At 35.4% G+C, this 24,319-nt stretch overlaps 3 protein-coding genes and 1 pseudogene across 3 annotated transcripts; 1 reads left to right on the top strand and 3 right to left on the bottom strand.

Annotated features, from left to right (window-relative positions):
- Positions 1-205: 205 nt before the first annotated feature.
- On the bottom strand, positions 206-1,153 carry LOC125916050 (olfactory receptor 5T2-like). Its single transcript, XM_049622231.1, has one exon. It carries the CDS (start codon positions 1,136-1,138, stop codon positions 206-208), a length of 933 nt encoding a protein of 310 aa, XP_049478188.1. The 5' UTR covers positions 1,139-1,153.
- Positions 1,154-9,472: 8,319 nt separating this feature from the next.
- Positions 9,473-9,703, bottom strand: LOC125911404 (small nuclear ribonucleoprotein G-like; annotated as a pseudogene).
- Positions 9,704-10,911: 1,208 nt separating this feature from the next.
- On the top strand, positions 10,912-11,919 carry LOC125911394 (olfactory receptor 5T1-like). The gene has a single exon (XM_049615259.1). It carries the CDS (start codon positions 10,927-10,929, stop codon positions 11,917-11,919), a length of 993 nt encoding a protein of 330 aa, XP_049471216.1. The 5' UTR covers positions 10,912-10,926.
- Positions 11,920-17,823: 5,904 nt separating this feature from the next.
- Positions 17,824-18,804, bottom strand: LOC125916042 (olfactory receptor 5T3-like). The gene has a single exon (XM_049622220.1). It carries the CDS (start codon positions 18,787-18,789, stop codon positions 17,824-17,826), a length of 966 nt encoding a protein of 321 aa, XP_049478177.1. The 5' UTR covers positions 18,790-18,804.
- Between the last annotated feature and the right edge of the window lie 5,515 nt (positions 18,805-24,319).

Genomic DNA, 24,319 nt, shown 5'->3' with positions numbered 1-24,319 from the left:
ACTGGTACCATATACTAGATGCTAAATGAGAGCATATATAGCCTTTATTTATGATCTTTATTGAAAATGTCCAAGAAGAGAAAGACACTAAAAACAAACAAAATATTTTTTATTGTAACTTCTTCAACTACAGACAATATACGTCATTCTTAATTTTTTTAAATTTAATGTGAAATTTAATGTAAATTTAATATGAACAATACAATTAATTGATAAACCAATTTTTTTGAAACACTCTTTTCATTGCCTCTTTTACATCTTTGTTCCTTAAACTGTATATAATGGGATTCAGCATGGGAATCACAATGCTGTAAAACATTGACACTATCATGTCATGGTCCAGAGCATAGCTGGAACTTGGTCTCACATACATGAAGAGGATGGTTCCATGATATATTGACACTCCAGTTAGGTGAGAGCCACATGTAGAAAAGACTTTCCGCCTCCCTGCAGCAGAATGAATTTTCAGAATGGCCAACAGAATGAAACCATAGGAGATCAGAACTGTCAGGATAGTGACGATCTCAATGGAGCCCACAAGGTAGGAGAGCAGGAGCTGGTTTGTGTGAGTGTCCGAACAAGAAATGGCGAGGAGAGGAGGGATGTCACAAAAGACATGTCTAATTTCATTGGATGCGCAGAAGGACAGGCTGAATGTGGCCACGGTGTGTACGGAAGCATGCAAAATGCCACCCACGTAGGAAGCAACGATGAGCGGCACATAGACTCTGGGTGACATGCTCACTGAGTACAGGAGAGGGTTGTAGATGGCGACATAGCGGTCATATGCCATTGCAGCCAAGAGAAAGCATTCTGTGGTCCCAAAGGTAACAGCCAGAAACATCTGTGTTGCACATCCAAGGAATGAAATGATTTTATTCTTTGACATGAAATCTACTAACATATTTGGAATAATAACTGAGGAAAAACAAGCATCCACAGATGATAACACACTTAGAAAATAGTACATGGGATTGTGGAGCCGGGAATCCCCAATGACCAATGAAACTAAAACCAAATTCCCCATCATAGTAAAGAGGTAGATTGCTAGAAACAGGAAGAATAAGATTGTCTGCAGCTCAAGCTTATCTGTGAAACCCTTCAGTACAAATATGGTGACTTCCGTGTCATTCTTCATGTCGATACCTCATGGAACAAACTTGAAGATATTAATAAAATTGTAATTCATATTAATATGATAAAAGTGGCCATTCGTGTGACTCATGGAAAGTGAACTCTGTCCTCGTATTTATTTCTTGGCAATGAATAATATCCCATTAGTTGATGAGGAGACAGTGACAGGACGGTGGATCAAAGGTTGAATGCACTCACTGTAGAATTAAACGAAAGATTGGAGATTTTACTCACTGGCTCAACTTAGGTCATTTCTAAAACGGAGGCCAAATGGGTGATTTACAACTGATTTCTATTAGCTGTTTTCCTATTAAAGCACAGTGCACTGCTATGTATGTTTTTCTTATAACATAAAAACGGAAGATAGTATATCAATGAACACAACATTGGAATTCACATCAGAATTCTAAACATTTCAGCAAGTGTGTAAAATGATTTGCTATATAATCTACTCACCTATAGCATTATGACATTAATATTTCTCTCAAAACATTGGAACAAATATTGAAGAAAATGTGTTAATGAAATTAAATGTTCAAATTAATTTAAAATAGAGAATATACTAAATTAGGTTAGTTTGACAGGTTAACAGCCAATTGGATAGTAATATTTTAGAGGTTTAAATCTAAAAGCTTTCTAACTCCCTTAAGTTATTTTGAACAGAACAAACCAAGACTGTTTTCAAGAATATGGACCATGATTGGATATAAAATTCTATGACAACATGTGTTTCATTCAATGTGTTTTTGAAATACATATTATTCTTTGCAAGATAAATATTTGGTCATTTGTATGGGTTTTGGAGGTCTACATTATTGATAATGTATGTTTTTCTATTCTTTCAGAATTCTATGTTTAAAATGAAAGAATTATAATAAAAAAATAGGAAATCTGTTTTTCTTTCAGTATATTACACTTGATTATATAATGTTGATTTGGGATTCAGTGAATGAATAACTAGGTAATTATTATATAAAAGTAACAAATTCAGAAAATCAGTAATTAAAAATGTAACAAAAATCTTTGCACCTAGACATTACACTTAATATTTAAAAGAAGAAATAGTAGCAAGAAATGAAAGCTAGAAGATGTAGAAAAAAACTTTTCAGGCATAGTGTCATGGTTAATCAAACTAGGAGTCAAAGTATTAGCTGAACCTGAATTCAAAGTTCCATTATTTGCCCATAATATAACAATAGTTGGAGAATAGGTTTTATTCAAATTATTACACTTAAATTTTTTTTTAGATATTCACCCATAGGACATGTGAATCAGTCCTGAGGGCACATAATCTGCGGCAGATAATATTCGGTTAATTATTTAAATTCATTATGCAAGTCGAGCCCTAGTTTCAATACATTGACATGGGCACCATCAGTAAGAGAGAGAGCCATTTGATAACAAATCGTGATAGAAAAAGAGGAAAGTGAATCCCAGCAACCTTCTAGGAACGGTAAAGTCAGTATCACTTAGAATTGTTAATATCGGCAGAAAACATTTTCATAGATTATTGGAAAGATTAAATGCAGAGAAAACCAGAAAAACTCATCGGAGACATCAAAAAAAAAAGCAAATTTATGGTGAATCCTATGTATTGGAAATAAAAGTTACAACAAAACAAATTAAGACGCTCAAACAAACCACTTATCCTAATTAACTGAATATTTTTGAGCTTCTTTAACATAATGAAATGCTTTTAAATATATCATTTCATTAAAAAAACAAAAAACAAAACAAAACAAAAAACCAAAAAAAACAACCATGGCGCGCTAGGGTGGCTCAGTTGGTTAAGTGTCTAACTTTGGCTTAGGTTATGATCTTACAGTTCATGGGTTCCAGCCCCGTGTCAGGCTCTGTGCTGACAGCTTGGAGACTAGAACCTGCTTTGGATTGTGTGTCTCCCTCTCTCTCTGCCCCTCCCCTGCTGGCATTCTCTCTCTCTCTCAAATATAAATAAACATTTAAAAAAGAAGTAGGAGGATGGCTACCCTCCCCGCAAAAAACAAAAACAAAAAAACCCAAAAAACACCTTAATGAATTGACTGTGAAAACCTGAACACGTTTTTTCTTATGTTAGAGAAAAGGAAGAGTGCTTAGGTGGGTCAGCCCATTGAGCTTCCAACTTTGGCTCAAATCATGATGTCATGATTCCTAAGTTCGAACCCCTCATCAGGCTCTCTGCTGTCATTGCAGAGCCTGCATCAGATCCTCTGTCCTCCTCTCTCTGCCCCTCCGTGCTCACGCTGTCTCCCTCTCTCTCAAAAACAAATAAACATTTAAAAAATTTTAAAAAGGAAAAAAACGCCATGGGGAAAAAAATCATGAATATTTACCAAAGGGTGGTTCAGATAAGAGTTTATGTAGATGAGGTAAAAACAGAAAAGAAAAAAAAAACAGACTTTCATAAATATGATGAAACCAATCTATGTTTTAATGCAGCAAAGAGTCACATGAAAAAGCTCAACCCCAATACAACTCGCGGCATCAGGTCAATGATATACCAGGTACAGGGACAATTACATAGATTTGGAATTTGGAGGTATATTTTCTTCATTCAGCTCCATTAGTAAAAGTCATGTGTGATACCAGGCTTTCTCTCCAAAGCAACCCTTCTTCTTTTTGTTTTCTTTAAGTTATTTTATTTCATTTTCAGTATAGTTATATTGTGTTATGGTAGTTTCAGGTGTAGGATACAGTGATTCAACTCCTCTTTCAAAGAGCAGTAAATTGAAGTGACAAAGTGGATACAATAATGTACAACCAGGCAGACTAACTAAGCATGTAAAACAATAAATATTTCAAGCCATTTTCTTTAAATACGTCCATTTTTTAATAATTTTAAGATTTTCATATAATTAAATTTGCCATTTTTTTAAAAAATTTATTTAAAAAATTTAATTTTTTTTTTAAATAGTAAATATACGAGCACAACACCAATGTTACAGCTACATCATTGAAAACCAACGGACCAGAGCCTTGAACTAGATATTTCATTCTTTAGCTGCACGTAACACATTTTTTTTCTGATTGCTTATGTACTTAACCATTTTTCCAGTAGATTAAATCCAGTGATTTATATTATGATTCTGTTTTTCCCTCTGCACACAATTTATGTCTAGATTAGAGACTAGTTTTGTGAATTACATGATCCATTAATAATAACAACAACAAAAACAAAAAATAAAAATGCACATACAGATCCCCATAATCCTATGTGTCACATTAGAGTGGGCTTAATTTTCTTTTTTTGGGGGGGGGGTAAATAAGATAATAAAAAATTACAATATTTAACACTTCATTTAAATATTATATAAAACTATCTTTCTGTTAAGTGAGTATAACTAAATCAATATTAGTACATATATCAGACCCAGACTTACGAAGAGAGACTGTATTCTTAAAGAATTTAATAATGTATGATCAACATTTATAATTAATTTAAAGTCACTTCCAAAAATATAACTTTCATAGAAGGCAGAATACTCCAAATATTTTGGGCTCACTACTGAAGCTCTAAATTCACAAAGGAGTGGAGAACAGAGAACTAACATTTATTGAGCTGTAGGAATGGACTTTTGCACACATTACTTTATTTCCCTTTTGTAATAACTCTCACAGATAACAAGTGCCACAGCCAAGATTCAGTCTCAAGTGTCCTTCAGAGAGCACCCACTTTTCACCTTTTTTCATTGTTTCTTATTATGCTATAGCTTCATTCTGCAATTGACTTCCCTCCCCAGGACCTCCATTGGAATAAAACAAAATGTGTTTTTTTAAATGTATTTAAATATTTTTAAGTCATCAAGACAAGAGAAACACTATGAAATAAGTCGTCATCTGAAGTGGCCAGCAAAATAAAATGAAAGGAATTATTATTTGCCTTATTATATTAAAATATAATATAAAATATACTATAAATTATTATTTGCCTTATTATATTAAAATATAAGTGCCCAGAGAGTTGAATGAGTTAAATGTTTTCTTGCCCTCGATTGAAACATTTTATCTTGTTTCACTTTGAACTGGTCTGCCTTCTGACATCAAGAAAATGAAAATATAGATGTATTTGGAGACTTCTAATTGCTTTTACAAATTCAAATTCATTATTTTCCATTTCTTTTGTTTTATTCCAGGAAGTGTCGTTATCCAATTTTTAGACAGATCTGCATAAGTCCAGTTTGTGAAGAATGTATTCTATTCACCTGTACAATAGGCAACAAGTAAAAGCTTTAATATTGGGGATTTCATCACATATTTGACCTTGATGTTTTAGGTTTCATTTCCTAAATATTCTGCAAATTATCTGAAAACTGCTCTTACCTACAGAACAGCAAAGGCAGGTTAGGTACCTTATGAATGTAGTTCATTTAGATTGCTTATATCCACTTACTCAGCTGTTGATAAAACTCAGAGGAGATGCCCTAATGGGAATATGGTCCAATTATCTTCTGGTTCAAAATAGCAATACAAGGATTTACTCAATAATAAAGAAGTAAGTAGTCTGGAATAATGTATTGTATGTTAATATTATAGAAAATAAATAGTTGTTTGATCCCTGGTTTAAAATAATGCCCTAAAGATACATACAGACACTAGATAAAAAGTCTTTAGAACTGAGACATGCTGTTAATATAATAGCTCTGACACTGGGTTAGAACTAACTTCTCTGAGAATCAATTCCCTCATCTGGGCAATATAAGCCATTTTTTAAATTGTGACAGGTCAGTAAACATGGTAAACTAAAATGATGTAAAACTACAATATATCTCCTGCAGAATCTAGCAGATGGATTTATAGTCAATGAAAGGTATTACACTTTTACTCTGTACAAATCATAGAGTACATGGGTTTGATGAATACATTTAGAAGTGTGCCGTCTAAGCTTGCTGGAAGATTGATCATTATTCAAGGTAATAAGAAAAATCCAAAAACTCCCATAGAAATGTGGAGGAGACATTAAAAGTTTAAAGCTCTGTGGGACTTGATAAATCATGTAATTTTGTGACTACTAAATGTTAATGTAGTGTTTATTCAAATTAAATAAAAATATCTATTGATTGGTTGACAAACAGATGTTTATCACGTATACACGTGCAGTTCACTCATACACACACATACCCCTGGGACCAAAATAGAGACATTTAACATTTTTATTTTTTTTTATTTTTCTTTAATTTTCTTAGGTGTCCCCCACTCTTACACAGGCTTAATCATGTTACAAAGGGTCCGTAAAAAACTGGACTAGATCTCAGAAGTATGCCGTACATACTTGCTTTGGAAAAGACAGGGCTTCACTTAGAAGAAAAGCTGAGAATCATGTCAATTGAGTAAGGCAAATACACTAGGAAAGTAAGTTTCAACAAGGGAGGGGTCTTCTGGAAAATGCAGGACTTATAAAGGATTGCTAGAGCAATACACAAGTCTAAAGTGTAGAGTAATCCTTTACAAGGCAACATCTGCTGTGACACTTAAAGTAGCTGTACAATAATATTTTAAGACCTTCATAAAAACATGAGTCATCTTTGAACACAAAGCTGGAAAAGCTACTGGATATATCTCCAACTACACATGCGCCTCCTGATAGTCAAAATGCCCATCCTATTGACACATTGAATGAATCAAAGGATTATTATTGAACTCTTTATAATTGCATTTAAATTGCAAAAGGGTAAAAATAACCAAATAATGTTCAAATGTTACCAAAATCAGAGCATCAACCCAGGCCATAAGGAATCAAATGAACCATATCAAATACATCTTAATATAAAACAAACAAAAACAATTAAATGACTGATGACTCAAGAATATCAAATGTATCAGAAATGAGAATACAAAATATCAGAAGGATGAGGACATATGCTACAAAGAGCTCGGAATAATAAACCAGAAAATGGAAATAAGGCAAAAATTCAGTAATCAAGAGTAATTTAATACATAGAAATTTAATACAAGAGTGGGTGGTCACTCCTGAAAGCATAATTAAGGAAAGAGAAGAGAAAGAGAGATGAAGAAAAATCAATTTCAAGTAAATAATTAAGAGAATTAAGAATTTGATAGAAAATGACAGATCTAAAAGTACTAAGATATAATTTAAAAAACAATAGAAATGTGACTCATACAAATATAAAATTGACATACAAAAATTTATAACTATCTGAATGAGTATATCAATAAAATGAGAGATATAGAATTTTTAAGAAATAAGGGTTTATGACATTTCTTTGGAAAAGTTACAATAAAACATTTAGTTTCCTTTTTAATTTTATTGAAAAAATGTACACATAGAAAAGTACATACATCTCAAGTGTATAGCTTGATGAATTTTTAAATTGAACATACCCTTATAAACAAGCCCAAGAAAAAGAACATTTCCAGAACCAGGGAACCTCCTGTATTCTTCCAGTCACTCTCTCCCATGTAAAGATAACCATAGTATGAAACAGAGACTAATTTATGTAATAGCTAGTTTTTTTCAAGGACAGAGTTATTGCATTTTAATAAAATACAGAAAATCTACCATTTATATGTGCCAGTTACATGAATTTGAATAGACACACACAACTGTGTAACAATAACCACATTATGGGCAATAGAAATATTCTATATTGTAGAATTGTGGAATTCCTTTGTTAATTTCTACAAAAATGCTTTTCTTAGTTTTAACTCGGGTTGCATTGAATATATAGATAATTTGCAATTACACTTAATTAATAGATCAGTATCTTCTTTATCCCTTTCTTTCTTTCATTCTTTTGTTCTTAAATTCAAATCCCATGACCAACATTCCCTATCTATTAATTTAGTCTCCCCAGGTGTTGAGCTCAGGCACCTATGTATTTTAAACACATTTTTGAATAATTTATTTAAGTACATAGCCATGAACTAGTTTATAGATGAGTATACAAGATTTCCAAGACAAGACCTTAACCGACACAAAAAGTTTGACCTTTATCTCTGCCAGATCTCTCATATTTTGTTTATTACATAGAATATTAAATTTATCTATATAGTGTCCCATCTCTGTTTTCAATACTTCCTGTTTATGTATTCATATGTTTTCTCCCTATTAAACTCTCAGTGAGCTTCAAGTATTTTTCATGCCACTTTAAAAGTTAAATAAATATAGTAATCTTTATTAAATGATTATGAAGTTTGTCATACCTTATTTTGAGACAAGTAAACAGGTTATGTTCTCAGGAAGAAAGAACTGGGTTTTAGAGAATTTAAGTCATAAACCCAGTGGCGTATATTTATTTAGTATCTGAGCCAGGATTGTGTCCTGTAGCATTAGATTGTTTTCCAGCCCTATGTATTGCTCTGCCCTTAGGGCTATTTTATACCAGAGGCCAAAGTGTATTCATGTGATCATTTTTATCATGTAGCTCATGGTTCCAGAGCCACTCATTTACTATGAAAGAAACACATGAAATTATCTGACTTTTCCGTCCCAGAAGATAATTACCTTATTTTCTCCTTGGAGCATCCCTGTGGACATCAAGAAGGGCTTGAAAGTCTGCTATAAAACTCCAAATGATCAGTGATCATAGGGTATGTTAACTGAATGAGCAGTTCATTTCCACAGGTAAGAGGAAAGTGTTTCTTATTACTTACAGAATTCTTCAGAAGTCATAACCTTGAATCTCAAACTAGATTCCACATTATAATATTTAACTCTGAGATGGAAATTTCTAGTTAACTGAGAATTAAATTAAAATTGAACAAGGAAATTCCAGGGAACATTACAAGGATAATAGGAAAGACTCCTTCCATGTTTAGGTCAACAGATTTGGAAATTAGACATTTTATTTCACTTTCTTGATGGAATGTAACAGCTGGAATAAAGGTAGTTGAAATAAAGGGATGTGTTACAAATTTAGGAAAATTATTAAATAGAGAGCAAATTGACTATCAACCAATCATCAGATACATGCCAGTTGAGGATCATAATTTGTTTTTCTAATGCAAACACATAAATGAATTTTAAATTTGTTTTACTGGTTAGCTGCTTGCTGAAGAAGCCACTTCAGTTTTATTTTCTTTTTTTTTAAGTCATGGTCTGCTTAAATTTGATGGCTTTATAAAAGAATTCAAACACACGAGGATGTTATTTTGTATTGTTTCCAGAAGACAACCTTTCCAGAATTATGGCATATCAAAATGAATTGCAACATAGTCAACTGCCCATAGCTTATTTTTTGATCATTACAAAAGTTAATTTAACAAAAGGTTCAATATGAAAATGCACATAACCTGATTTTTATATTGTAGTAAAACAGGTGCTGTGGAGAGGGGACATGTGGAAGCCATTTTGATTTCTTCTGATGAACACCCCCGTTGTTTATTTTTGTTCCAAAGCTTCTAACGTGATGATGCTATTTCCTCGTATACCACCATTCCAATACTGCTCTGTTGCCCACTAGTTGCCATTTGCACACTTCCATCTATCACAAAATTCATAAAGGGATTGAACCCCTGCAATAGTCCTTGGACATGTCTGCCATTTGATTTCAATGACAGTTTCTTGTCCATATTTTTTTTTTTTCAACTCGGGAGGGTGAGCTTTGTTCATGGTGTCTACTCGACCACCTCAAAGATGCCCCCAAATGGAATTCATGGTGTCCTTCATGCTCCCGCTAGACACAGCTGCAAGTGTGGGACAGAGAAACCTGGTCTTCAATCCTGTCTTTGCTTCTAACTATCGGTATGACCACGGCCCGGTTATAGGTCAGGCTGCTTCTCAGTTTTCTCATCTATAAAAGGATGCTAAATTATTTAGTTTGCAGGTTGCTATGCAGATGACATAAGACAATGTACACACAATTTTTAACCCTCAGTAGCCACTTAATATCAGTTGCACCTATCATTGCTGTCCTTCTCAAGCTTAGCATTTATGACATTGTTCTCATAGATGTGCCCTGTGTATGTTTTCCAACTGTATTACAGGTGAAGAATTGAAAAAATTAGTCTTCCAGATTGGTCTATTTTGTTAAAATTGAGAGTTTGTATTTTTGTCTATCTAATCTCTATCTCCTAAGATGAAATGAGCTAGATAAGGAAAAAAATTATTATGGACAAAATCATCAGGGGGATGTAAGTAGACGTACTATCATTTTACTGACATGACCAAAGTACAATGCAATGATAGCAATGAATTTCCAAGATGCCTGACACCACAGAGTATTGTGATGGTCAGAGAGGGCTGCCCTGTATGACAAGGGCTAATATCTAAATCTAACATCCTATATTGTACTCATTTGTGAATATTTTGAATTTAAATAATTTTCACACTGTATTTCTCATTTAAATGCATCCCAGGGATACACATGTAGTTGGTCCCATTTTAACAACTGGATACACACACACACACACACACACACACACACACACAAGGAATTTCACACACATTTTACAAAATCTAGGACTAGTAACAGGTATGTAATTTTTATTATATTATTTTCAGATTTTTAAATTGCTATATTCATTCATATTTGAGGATTTTCAGATGATGCATTATGAAGCAAGGTGGGAGAAAATTTAATAGAAAACAACTGGAAATTAACCCAATAATTGGCATAATTTGTTTAACATGAAAAATTTAGCCAACAACTTAATAAAATAATTTCTTTATTTACGCAGGATAATGTATCCTCTGGGACACAACTTCTTCATCACTGCCTTTTCCTTCACTGACAAGGATTTCAACATGTCCTTCTAAGAAACAAACATGAGAATACATAAAGTGGGTTCTATTTTCAAAAATATCTCCTTTAAAACCTGCAAATAAACACTAAAATGCCAGGGTTGACATTGGATTTAGATTTATACACAATTAAGTTGAAAAATGTAACTGAGTTCACTACGTTTATATTGACGGGTTTCATAGATGATTTTGAGGTGCAAATCTTCCTCTTTTTACTATTTCTAGCAATCTACCTTTTTACTCTGGTAGGAAATTTGGGACTAGTTATATTAGTCATTGGGGATTCTCGGCTACACAACCCCATGTACTACTTTCTGAGCGTATTGTCTTTCCTGGATGCCTGTTATTCTTCAGTTGTCACCCCCAAAATGTTGGTCAATTTCCTCGCAGAGAATAAAGCCATTTCCTATGTTGGATGTGCAGCGCAGATGCTTCTCTTTGTTACTTTTGGGACCACAGAATGCTTTCTCTTGGCTGCAATGGCATATGACCGCTATGTCGCCATCTACAACCCTCTCCTGTACTCAGTGAGCATGTCACCCAGAGTCTATGTGCCGCTCATCGTTGCTTCCTACGTGGGTGGCATTTTGCATGCTTCCGTACACACCGTGGCCACATTCAGCCTGTCCTTCTGCGCATCCAATGAAATTAGACATGTCTTTTGTGACATCCCTCCTCTCCTCGCCATTTCTTGTTCGGACACTCACACAAACCAGCTCCTGCTCTCCTACCTTGTGGGCTCCGTTGAGATCGTCACTATCCTGACAGTTCTGATCTCCTATGGTTTCATTCTGTTGGCCATTCGGAAGATTCATTCTGCTGCAGGGAGGCGGAAAGTCTTTTCTACATGTGGCTCTCACCTAACTGGAGTGTCAATATATCACGGAACCATCCTCTTCACGTACGTGAGACCGAGTTCCAGCTATGCTCTGGACCATGACATGATAGCCTCAACATTTTACACGATTGTGATTCCCATGCTGAATCCCATCATCTACAGTTTAAGGAACAAAGATGTAAAAGAAGCGATGAAAAATCTGTTTGGTAAAAATTGGTATATCAATAAAGTCTACTTTTCACATTGACCGTTAAATTGAGAAAAATTATGAATGCTATTGATCATCTCAATATTAAAATAGAAATGTTTTGCTTTAGTTTATTTGTGTCTTTCTCTTCTTGCTATATATTTTTAAAGACTGTGATCACGTCTCCACCTGTACATTTTTCACATATGTAGAAAATCTCTTGTCATTCCTTTGCTTCTTCCTTAATTCACCCGGAAATACACACAGGCGCACACATGCATTTATACACACATGTGTAAATACATATGCATCTATGCTGAGGCTGATTGTATTAACTTGCTCAGGCTGCCATAACAAAGTGCCACAGACTGGTGGCTTTCACAGCAGCAATCTATTGCTCACCGTTATAGAATCTGTAAGTCTGAAGGTGAAACAGAGTGAATTTCCTCCTAGTCCTCTCTCCTTCACTTGTAGATGGCAGTCTTCTCTTTCTGTCTCCACATGGTCATTCCTCTCTGTGTTTCTGCGTTCTGATCTCTTTTTATGATACCAGTGATCTTGGATTAGGGTCCACTCTAACGACCTCATTTTAAGTTAATTATCTCCTCAAAGGCTTTATTGTCAAATATACTCATATTCTGAGGTATGGGGAGTTAGATTTTCAACATATGAATATTGGTGTGTATATATATATATATATGTATATATATGTATATACACCAATACACATACACATGTATATATACACATATATATACACATATATATATGTGGGTGTGCATGCATGTACATGTGCACACATGCATATATTCATTACATATAGATATATTTGCATATAGACACATACATATATTTATTATTTGTAAGTATATTTATAAATACAGAGTCACATATGTATGTGATCTTTACTTTAAAATGTATAGTATTACCTTGCATCCTCATATGAGTCAAACTGGATATTCTCCCATAGTTGCAATTATACATAACTTGAAGATCATATCTGAATAGCTTGAGCAAATACCACGTCACTGGGAAAAAAAAGCCAAGCTCACATAATCCCAGTCCACTTCCATTGAGTCACTGGTATCTGACTCCTGATAAAATAACTGAAGCTGAGCTAAGCTGCAGCCCAACTTTATGGGCTTTCCTACTAACCTGGTATAGACTCAGCTTTGGCTCTCTTTTCTTCTGACCACTACCACCTTATTATGGTCTTACAGACGCCACTACTCCTCGGTGCCCAGACCCAAGAACCAAGGCATAGGGGTGCCTGGTGGCTCAGTTGGTTAAGCGACCGACTTCAGCTCAGGTCAGGATCTCATGGTCTGTGAGTTCGAGCACCCCATCGGGCTCTGTGCTGACAGCTTAGAGCTGCTTCAGATTCTGTGTCTCCCTCTCTCTCTCTGTCCCTCCCCAGCTAGTGATCGATCTCTCTCTCTCTCTTTCTATCAAAACTAAGAAGCATTAATTTTTTTTTAAAGAACCATCCCAACTATACTCATGTTTAGCCCTGTTTCCAACAGACCTCATTTTAATTGCAAGGACATGTGTCCTTCAAAGTTAATTAATTGTAAGTGGTTGTGTTTTTCAACCCTTCCTTCCTTTTTTTTTTAAAGTTTTATTTTTACTTATTTTGAAACAGAGAGAGAGTGAGCAAGCCAGGGAGGGCAGAGAGAGAGGGAGATGGAATCCCAAGCAGGGCCCACGCATCAGTGCTGAGTTCCACACAGGGCCCTAACCTACAAACTGCGAGATCGCAACCTGAGCTGAGACCAAGAGTCAGGTGCTTAACTGACTGAGCCCCCCTGGTGCCCCTCCATCCTTCCCTCTTACATTTCATTATCATCATCATCATCATCACTATTATTTTTTTATTTATTTTGAGAGAGGGAGAGAGAGAGACTGGGGAGGGGCAGAGAGGGAGACAGAGAATCCCAAAGCAGGCTCCACAATGTCAGTGCAGAGCCACAAGCAGGGCTTGAACTCACAAAACATGAGATCGTTACCTGAGCCAAAATCAAGAGTCAGACACTTAACTGAGCCAAGCTGGAGCCCCTATTATTATTAGTAGTATTAGTATTAGTATTAGTATTAGTATTAGTATTAGTATTTTAAGTGTTGAATCCCTTTGGTTCCAACAAGATGATCTCCTTAGAACACAGAGTACCACTTAAGGATATTTCCCTAAAGTGGGATCATTAAGTATAAATAACACCTTAACTGTATAAATATAGATAATCTTTTACCACAATATATTTGCCCCAACAATTTTTCTGCATTATTTTCCTTCTGTTTGCAAGGTTTTCTGGGCTGTCATTCACATAACTCCTGTTTTTAAATGCCTATTCTTAGTGAGGAGTTCATTGACTACATTATGATTAGAATTTACTTCCTTTGAATATCCTCGTATTCTTTCCTTCTTAAATACACTCCTTTCACTTATCACAATTTCATATAACATGCATTTAATTTATATTTGACTTATTGTCTGATCTATTTTCCAGACATATGTGTCTGGAATTTTATCTCACACATATTGTGGCTCAATCAACATTCCCTAAATGAACAAATTGTGTATATAAGAAATTGTCAAAAAGATTTTATTTAACTCAATGAAGGGATGCATGTGAAAAAAGAATGTTATTAGGTACTGCCTTAGATTTTCTAATTTACATTTTTCCTTTAAAAATCTATCCTCTCTCTCTTGATCACTTTGCTATTTTTTTCTAGCTTTCTCATTTGGGTACAAATTTTCCAGTGAATATTATGTCAGTGGAATCACGCATATTTCAGCACTTCATGTTTTCATAATCAGTATTTCTGATTTTTTCCCATTTCTTTTGACTTAAGGATAGTTTAGTAACATACAAAAATGCTTAAATGAACACATTGAGAGGTTTTTTTTTTTTTTTTTTTTTCATTTGTCCTTCATTTCTAAATAGAATGAGATTTTGAGAAACTTTTTTTATTCAGGTCTTAGTCATCACTAATGTATGGAAGTTTTCATAAATGCCACACTACACTTGTAAAAACAATTATCACAAAGCTTTTCTACATACTTACCTACAAAAATAACCTTGTTGAAGGTTTAAAGTCTTTATGTACGTTTTAAAAAAAATTTGAATGTTTGTTTATTTTCGAGAGAGAGAGAGACTGAGCATGAGCGGGGAGGGGCAGAGAGAGAGGGAAACACAGAATCTGAAGCAGGCTCCAGGCTCTGAGCTGTCATCACAGAGCCTGACCTGAGGTACAAACTTGCAAAATGTGAGATCATGACCTGAGCCGAAGTCTGATGCTTAGCGGACTGAGCCACCCAAGTGCCCCTAAGTCTTTATGTCTTAATTAAAGTTTTCTTACTTGAAAACAATACAAGCGTATAAAGTTTTCCTAAAGTTAGCAGGCTTCGTTCCATTTCTCTCGTTGCATCTCCTGTATGAGAAGTTTCCCGTTTGGGATAGGTATTGCTACATAACCATTTGCATAGATAACATTCACTCTGGAGAGGTAGAGTCCAAGTGGAGGCATCCACCTGCAAGGACAAAGGGATGTGGTTACCCCCTAGGACTGTGGACTCAAAGCAGCGATCAGAATAGCCTTGCTCATTTATAAGCAAGGCGATGGCAAGCTGATCATGGTATTTCTAGAAGTGAAACAGATGAAAAACACTAAATTCTGGCTTGATCTGTATAAGCAGGCTAAGTGAACAAAAGTCTAACTTGAATCATAAAAACTGTCATTGTGGGAGCTCAGCAATCAGTTTGTGAACTGAGGAAGCTTTTAGCCCTAGAACCTCTTTAGTGAAGGGAGGTCAGGTACCCTTGAGGGATGAACCTTGCATATTACCAAAAAATTTAAACTATCAATCTTTCTCCAAGCCTTTGCCAAAGGGACTTTGGACATTTACCAGGGTAACTGTGCATTAGTGAAAAAGAAATAACCAGGTCTTTGGGAACTACTGGATACTAGTTCTGGACTGATGATGATAACTCCAGAAGACCCAAAATATCACTGTGTGTTTGCGTTTTTGTGATCCAAGAGTCAGGGGAGGGGCTTGTGGAAGTCAGGTGATCAATGGAGTTTTACTTCTGGCCGATGTTGCAGTGAGGCCAGTGTGTCCCTGGCCCATCCTCTGGTTATTTGTCCAGTTCCAGAATGTCTAATTGGAATAAAACAACTGAGCCCCTGGAAGAATCCCCACATTGGTTCCCTGACATGTGGAGTTAGGGTTATCATGATGGAAAAAGCCAAGTGGGAGCAACTCTAACTGTCTCAACCAAGAAACCATACGATTGCTATATAGCAATCTACCACCCTGTCTTGTACTCAGTGAGCATGTCACCCAGAGTCTATGTAACACACTCAGTGTTTCTTCCTATGTGGGTGGCATTTTGCATGCTTTTGTATACACAGTGACGACATTCAGCCTGTCCTTCCATGCATCCTATGAAATTATACATGTCTTTTGTGGCATCCCTCCACTACTTGCCTTTTTTAAATTATTTTTTAGATGTTTTTAATGTTTATTTTCGAGAGAGAGAGAGAGAATGAGTGGGAGAGGGGAAGAAAGAGAGGGAGACATAGATTCTGAAACAGGCTCCAGGCTCTGAGCTGTCAGCACAGAGCTTGATGCAGGGCTCGAACTCACGAACTTTGAGATTACGACCTAAGCTGAAATCAAAAGTCAGATGCTTAACCGACTGAGCCACCCAGGCACCCCACTACTTGCCATTTTTTGTTCTGACACTCACACAAACCATATATACATACATAAATGCATATATGATGTATGTATGTATAATATGTTTATATATCATGTATGTATATAATGTAGATATAAGGTACACACATACATATTATATATACATATATTTATATATTTCAACAGTTGTTGCTTTTCTCTCAGCTCTATTTCTATTTGTCTTTCACGACACTTAAATACACCATCAATAGGGGGTGCCTGGGTGGCTTAGTCGGTTAAGCGTCTGACTTCTGCCCAGGTCATGATCTCATGGCTCATGGGTTTGAGTCCCGCATCGGGCTCTGGGATGACAGCTCAGACCCTGGGGCCTGTTTCAGATTCTGTGTCTGCCTCTCTATTTGCCCCTCCCCCACTCGCACTCTGTCTCCTTCTGTCTCAAAAATAAACATTAAAATTTTTTTTTAAAAAATAAATACACTATCAATAAATGTTACTGTTCTATGACTGGACAGTAATAAGAAAAGATTCTGATAATGGAATAAAGATATATAATGTTGAGCCAAACAGTGGAAATGCCATGGCAATAAGCCTGGATGGATCTTACTCCTAAATAAGGCAAATGGGGGCGCCTGGGTGGCTCAGTCGGTTAAGCGTCTGACTTCAGCTCAGGTCATGATCTCGCAGTCCGTGAGTTCAAGCCCCGAGTTGGGCCCAGTGCTAACAGCTCAGAGCCTGGAGCCTGTTTCAGATTCTGTGTCTCCCTCTCTCTCTGACCATCCCCCATTCATGCTCTATCTCTCTCTGTCTCAAAAGTAAATAAACATTAAAAAAAATTAATAAAAAAATTAAAAAAAAAAATAAGGCAAATGAAGTAACATTAAGAAGGTCTTCACAGGACTCCAGAATGGAGAAGTAACCTCATAATGAGTGCTAAAGACAATCAGCGGTGTGAATGTGTTCTAATCCATAGGATCCCGAGAACATAAGCCATAGTAGTAGTGAGTGCAAATCACATTCCGCAATGACAGACAGCAATACACTACATCAATTAATATTTAATATGAATCCATTTGAATACAATAAAAGTAAACAGATGATAAAAAATATCTATATTTGTAAAATGCTGTGTTCGAAGGCTGATAAATGCTTTGTTGGAAAATATTCTAGGATATACAAGCACTGTTACTGCAATCAAGACATTTTCTTTAGTTTCTGAGCAAAGAGACTTGGACTGGTATGAAACTCAGTGTTGAAAATGTATTTACTTAGGAATCAATTTTTACCAATTTTTTCATCACTTCTTTTACATCTTTGTTCCTTAAACTGTAGATGATGGGATTCAGCATGGGAATCACAATCGTGTAAAATGTTGAGGCTATCATGTCATGGTCCAGAGCATAGCTGGAACTCGGTCTCACGTACGTGAAGAGGATGGTTCCGTGATATATTGACACTCCAGTTAGGTGAGAGCCACATGTAGAAAAGACTTTCCGCCTCCCTGCAGCAGAATGAATCTTCCGAATGGCCAACAGAATGAAACCATAGGAGATCAGAACTGTCAGGATAGTGACGATCTCAACGGAGCCCACAAGGTAGGAGAGCAGGAGCTGGTTTGTGTGAGTGTCCGAACAAGAAATGGCGAGGAGAGGAGGGATGTCACAAAAGACATGTCTAATTTCATTGGATGCGCAGAAGGACAGGCTGAATGTGGCCACGGTGTGTACGGAAGCATGCAAAATGCCACCCACGTAGGAAGCAACGATGAGCGGCACATAGACTCTGGGTGACATGCTCACTGAGTACAGGAGAGGGTTGTAGATGGCGACATAGCGGTCATATGCCATTGCAGCCAAGAGAAAGCATTCTGTGGTCCCAAAAGTAACAAAGAGAAGCATCTGCGCTGCACATCCAACATAGGAAATGGCTTTATTCTCTGCGAGGAAATTGACCAACACTTTGGGGGTGACAACTGAAGAATAACAGGCATCCAGGAAAGACAATACGCTCAGAAAGTAGTACATGGGGTTGTGTAGCCGAGAATCCCCAATGACTAATATAACTAGTCCCAAATTTCCTACCAGAGTAAAAAGGTAGATTGCTAGAAATAGTAAAAAGAGGAAGATTTGCACCTCAAAATCATCTGTGAAACCCGTCAATATAAACATGGTGACTTTGGTCACATTTTCCATCTGAATGCTGTGTAAATTTAAATCTGATGGGAACCCTGACATCCCACTTTCTATTTGTAGGTACTAAAGGCAATATCTTGTGAAAATAGAGTCCACCCAATCATATTCTCATATTTGTTTCTTAGCAGGGTATAAAGATTTCCTTGGCAGTGATAAAATAGGCGGCGATAATGATATTGTACCCAAGTGGTTGCATTTTGCTGTTAAATAAAAGGACGAAATGATTATATTCAGTCATTGAGTGCATTTATCAAGTGAAAAATATTCTGTTGATTGAAATGGTTTACTGTCTAATTCATTTTCAGTTAAATTCTTTGCGGTCTTATATTCATATCACGTAATCTTAAAATTCACAATGATTAATAAGCAGGCATATTTGAATCTTAAAACATCATGATGGAAAGTACACATCTGAATACTGGTTCCGGATTGGCTACCATGCACATCAAACTCCTTGCTCTAATATTCCCAACTGTTAAAATGGCAGTAAGTATATTCTATCACGAGTTTGGGATGAATTTAAGTGAGAAATACTATGGAAATTATTTACTTCTAACATGTTTCCAGATGACTAGGAAATGAGATAAGTTACACATCTGAACTTGTACAAGGCTGTCTTTCCCAGCAAAACTGTTTACATTATTTTTTCTTACAGTTATCCTGTTCCATTGGTTTCCATTCCAGAGCATGGGTGAATAGAATAGCGGAATATTCTGGAGATAGATGCACCTTATTTTCAAACATAAACAGTGCAATGTCTTTTTTTTCTTTCAGTTTTTTTTTCTCAAAATATACATCATTAAGTTGTTCATTTTGACCTTTGTGGCTTATTATACTGTTATTTTTTTTTCAAATTTTATCTTAATATATGTTTTCAATTTATGTGATTATTACTACAAAATCCTTTGATATATTTTTAAAAAATTTTTAATGTTTATTTATATTTTGAGATAGGACAGAGGGCGAGCAGGGGAGGCATAGACAGAGAGGGAAACACAGAATCCGAAGTAGGCTCAGGCTCTCAGCTGGAGTCAGCACAGAGCTCGAAACGAGGCTTGAACTCATGAACCATGAAATCATGACCTGAGCCGAAGTCAGAGGCTTAACCGGCTGAGTCACACAGGTGCCCCACCCTTGGGTGTATTTTTAAGATATATTTCTATCAAAAAGAAATTCTGTCCATTTTTTAATGTTATAGCTGCTTATGGAGTTCCTAAAATAACTGTGAAATTAATGTCACCAGGCAGTAGATAATAAAATTGTTTCTGAAGTTTTTGCTAAGAGAATCAAATCACTATATTTGTCACAAAATAATTTATTTGTTTTCTTGATGTCATCATACTCTTCCTCATTAAGTGGAGAATGAATAAATGAAACTTAAAAACAAGTTGAAGAGACACCTGTAATCTGGACCAAAATGTAGGTTATTGAAACACAATTAATTACTGGATTCATCATATTTAGGGGACAGATTTCAGCATGGTGACTTTTGCTTTTCCTTTGGCATGTTTTAACCAAAAAGTGTTTAAGAAGAGTGAAAAAAGTCCACAGTACATAAGGCCATGCTGGATTTACTCACTTACAAATGATTTATAGGCATGATGTGAAATATGCCACAGTTTTGTTATGTTGAGATATCCACACATCGGTAACGAATAAATAAGTTAAGGCTACTATTAGAAAGAAAAGAAAACCACGTGTCTTTATTTTCCCAGAAACGTTCTCAGACATTCTTGCGCTTCCGCAAGATATACTTCTGACATATATATTTCAGATATATTTCTTTTTTTTAACGTTTATTTATTTTTGAGACAGAGAGAGACAGAGCATGAATGGGGGAGGGGCAGAGAGAGAGGGAGACACAGAATCGGAAGCAGGCTCCAGGCTCTGAGCCATCAGCCCAGAGCCGGACGTGGGGCTTGAACTCTCGGACCAAGAGATGGTGACCTGAGCTGAAGCCGGACACTTAACCGACTGAGCCACCTAGGTGCCCCTTTCAGATATATTGCTGACATATAGAATAGATTCATAAAGGTGAGTCTCTGAAACCCCAAAATGCTCATTTGATTCTTAGAAAAATTGAGAATAAAAAATATATAATTAAGTTAAAATCTGATTTTTTTAAAATAAATCCAGATAACTTACATAATTCTCATATGTGTTTGGAGTATCACAAAAAATACATTTCTATTTAAAAAATTCCTATTCTCTCTCTTTCTCTCCCAAACTGTTCTCCTCTTCTCTCTCTTCTTCTCTCTCAAATCCGTGGAATCCAAACAAAAATGTTTACTAAAAAGAGTCAGATACAAAATAGGAGTTAAGCAGATAAGAATAAGTATAGTGAAAACAAAACACACAAGCAAATTTGAAAAATGCACCAATGGGTAGTATACTAAAAGCAATGTGACAATTCTAGCCTTTAATTAACTAATGTGCCTGAGATAAGATAATTATGGGAGATTAAGAACATTACATATGGACTCTAAAACCACCTGGTGACAACGTGAACTTGGAAAAGTTACTTCTCCTCATTAACCAAAGAATAACTAACATTGACCCAAATATTCAGGCAAATCTTGTTCAACTACAACTGTATGATGACTGCAGAGTGTTTATTGACCTGATGCGTTAAAATACCTTGAACTACCTTAAGGTGTTAATCATATGCAAAAGATGCATACAAATGAAATCTGACCTCCGAGTTTATTTAACTCCAACAAAATAAATAGGGATTATACAATCATTTTTTTAAATAAAAGCATTTTGGGGCACCTGGTGACTCAGTCGGTTGGGCGTCCGACTTCAGTTCAGGTCATGATCCCCCGGTTCCTGAGTTCCAGCTCCAAGTCGGGCTCTGTGCTGCAAGCTCAGAGCCTGGAGTTTGCTTCAGATTCTGGTTCTGCTTTCTCTGCCCCTTCCTCTCTCACACTCCATCTCTCTCTTAAAAATGAATAAACTTTAAATAAATAAATAAATAAATAAATAAATAAAATAAAAGCATTTGCAGTTAATGGATCCCAAACAGAAGCAAAGCACTTCAAGTTATGCATATATTTGTTACATGGTAATAATATGTTAAAATACCAAACTGCTTTTACAGCAGGTACTTCTATTAACTGAAATTTAGGAAAACTAGAACTGGCTGTGTTGATGTCTCGCTATTTCACTTTGCTGGGGGCCAGAGAGACAAAAGTAGAGATCCTGAGTTTTTAACAAAGCACGATCATTCTGGAAGACTAAAATAAAATCAGTGGCTCAGCACTCATGGTCAAACATAAAAAGTACACGCACGGGAACAAACACCCAGTTCAACAACAAGGAAAATTACGATGGTAGCTACTGTATATCATGAACTGGCTACCAAGAGTTAGGAATTTTGTGCACAGTATTTAATACAATCTACATAGCAACCCAGAAGCTGAATAATTCAGTGTCATTTTATAGATGAAAAGACTGAAGTCTAACTAGACATATAACTCAACCAAGCTCATAATTTCTAAAAGATACAGGATTCAAGACTCAATTTCTACGACTTCAGACTCTACACTGTTTCTACTTGGCCATATTAAAACTACATTATGAGATGACATAACTCTGGAAATGTTATCATGTAGAATCAATGAAAGAGCATCCTTGCACATTGGAATTCTTTTTTTTTTAAGCAATTAAATATGAATAGACCATGAAAAAAGTACCCACTAAATTTGCTAGATCAGTGGGGTCAGTAGTAAAATAAAACTTAAAATTTGTTTGCATCCATCCATCAGAAAAAAAATACATTGTGATTTCAAAGTTATATATATACATTAGCTGGTTAATAGTTAATGTTACCTCCATTTAATACTTTTCTTAAACTTTAAATATAGCCCCTTAATTCTATTGTCCCTATATTGACCATAATCCTTCATCAAGAACATTAAAGCAAATTTCTAATTTACAGCTCTATTGACCAAAATATGTGGGAAGCCCTGTCTATTTTTCCTGTTATATTCCCTGAAAGGCATGTGATCAATTGTCAATATAACTTTGAGTTAACTAATTGACTAGCATCTTCTCTCTTAAATACGAACATTGAAGCATATACTCTAGTTTCCAATTCAAAGGTCTAATTACTAAAATATTTCGTAAGTTATGAAAAACCTTTCCTCTTACCTGTAGAAATGAATTGCCATTAGGGTTCGCTGTGAATATAACGTGTTTAGGTTCCATCTCAAGGTTTTAAGTTTGCCATGATGCCCCAAGAGGAAAATGCACTAATTCCTTTCTGGGACAGAGAAGTACGAAGATGATTTTTTTTTTCATTGTAGACAAGTGAATAGTTCTGGATGATGAACTACATGGTGAAAATGATTACATAAATGCACTTTGGCCTCTGGTTTGAAATGATCCCTCAGAGGAAAAGAAAGCTAATGAAATGGGAGATAGTCCCGGTTCTGATACTAAGTAGCTGTATGTCGCTGGGTTGATGACTTAAATTCTCTGAAGTCCAATATCATCCTCCTGGGAATAAAACCCATTTGCTTCCCTCAAAATCCTATAAACATGGACATAATGAAGTGATACGAAAGCATAACCTATGGCAAACTTCATAATAATTTAATAAAGATTATTTTATTTTCAATAAATTTTAAAATACTACACTTCCAAGTGGTCTGAGAAATACATTCAAGCTCCTTGAGAGTTAAATAAGAAAGATAAGATGTGACTACATGAATAGGAATTATTGACAGGAGAGATGGCACAGAATACAGAAAATGGTAATATTCTATGTAATAGAAAAATAGAAATATGTAATAGGAAAATGGCAGAGATAAAGGTAAAAAAATTAGAGTTATAGGATTTTGTCTTGTATTTGAGATATTATATACTAATATAGAGTACTTACTATGTACATAAAGTACTCTTAAAAAAATTATGGAAAGGGGTACCTGCGTGGCTCAATCAGTTAAGTGTCTGGCTCATGATTTTGGCTCAGGTCATGATTTCATGGTTTGTGGGTTTGAGCCCCGCATCAGGTTCTGTGCTAACAGTACCCGAGCCTACTTGGGATTCTCTTTCTTCCCACCGCCCCTCTCTCTCTCGAATAAATTAAAAAGAGAAAAAAGAAAAATTATGGAAACTATATGGATGCTTAGGTACCACACTCAGGGATTATAAGTTATTAGATAGGGAATATTGTTTATAGAAATGGAATTTAAAAAAAGGATGATATTGGCAGGCAGCTCAACTGTGAAAAATTGATCTCTTCATTAAATGCAATCCTAAACTTATCTGTAAATTTAATGCAACTCCAATTTAAGCTAAACAAGTATCTTGGCAGGAACTGACATGCCAATTCTATAATATTTATAAAGAAAAGAAAGAATTATGAAAATAAAAATAATTGGGATATTCACACATGTAAAGTTAAATAATCTTAATGAACCATTGAAAAGATAGACAACTAGATAAATGGAATAGAATAGTGTTAAGAAATAGATTCGTCCATAATTGCTAAGAAAAATCTGTGAAGGAGAGTAATTTTTTAATGGTGCTTAATTTGTAAAATAGCCTTATGCCACAAAAAAAGAAA

This window comes from Panthera uncia, chromosome D1 (genome assembly GCF_023721935.1).
Source record: "Panthera uncia isolate 11264 chromosome D1, Puncia_PCG_1.0, whole genome shotgun sequence".
In the NCBI taxonomy this organism is placed as follows: domain Eukaryota; kingdom Metazoa; phylum Chordata; class Mammalia; order Carnivora; family Felidae; genus Panthera; species Panthera uncia.
Note: the sequence above shows the minus strand (reverse complement) of the source record. Positions and strands in the feature narration are given on the sequence as shown.

What these genes read in the sequence shown, in the direction of transcription:
- LOC125916042 (XM_049622220.1), bottom strand. Translation starts at nt 18,789, where the DNA reads ATGTCAGGGTTCCCATCAGATTTAAATTTACACAGCATTCAGATGGAA.
- LOC125911394 (XM_049615259.1), top strand. Translation starts at nt 10,927, where the DNA reads ATGCCAGGGTTGACATTGGATTTAGATTTATACACAATTAAGTTGAAA.
- LOC125916050 (XM_049622231.1), bottom strand. Translation starts at nt 1,138, where the DNA reads ATGAAGAATGACACGGAAGTCACCATATTTGTACTGAAGGGTTTCACA.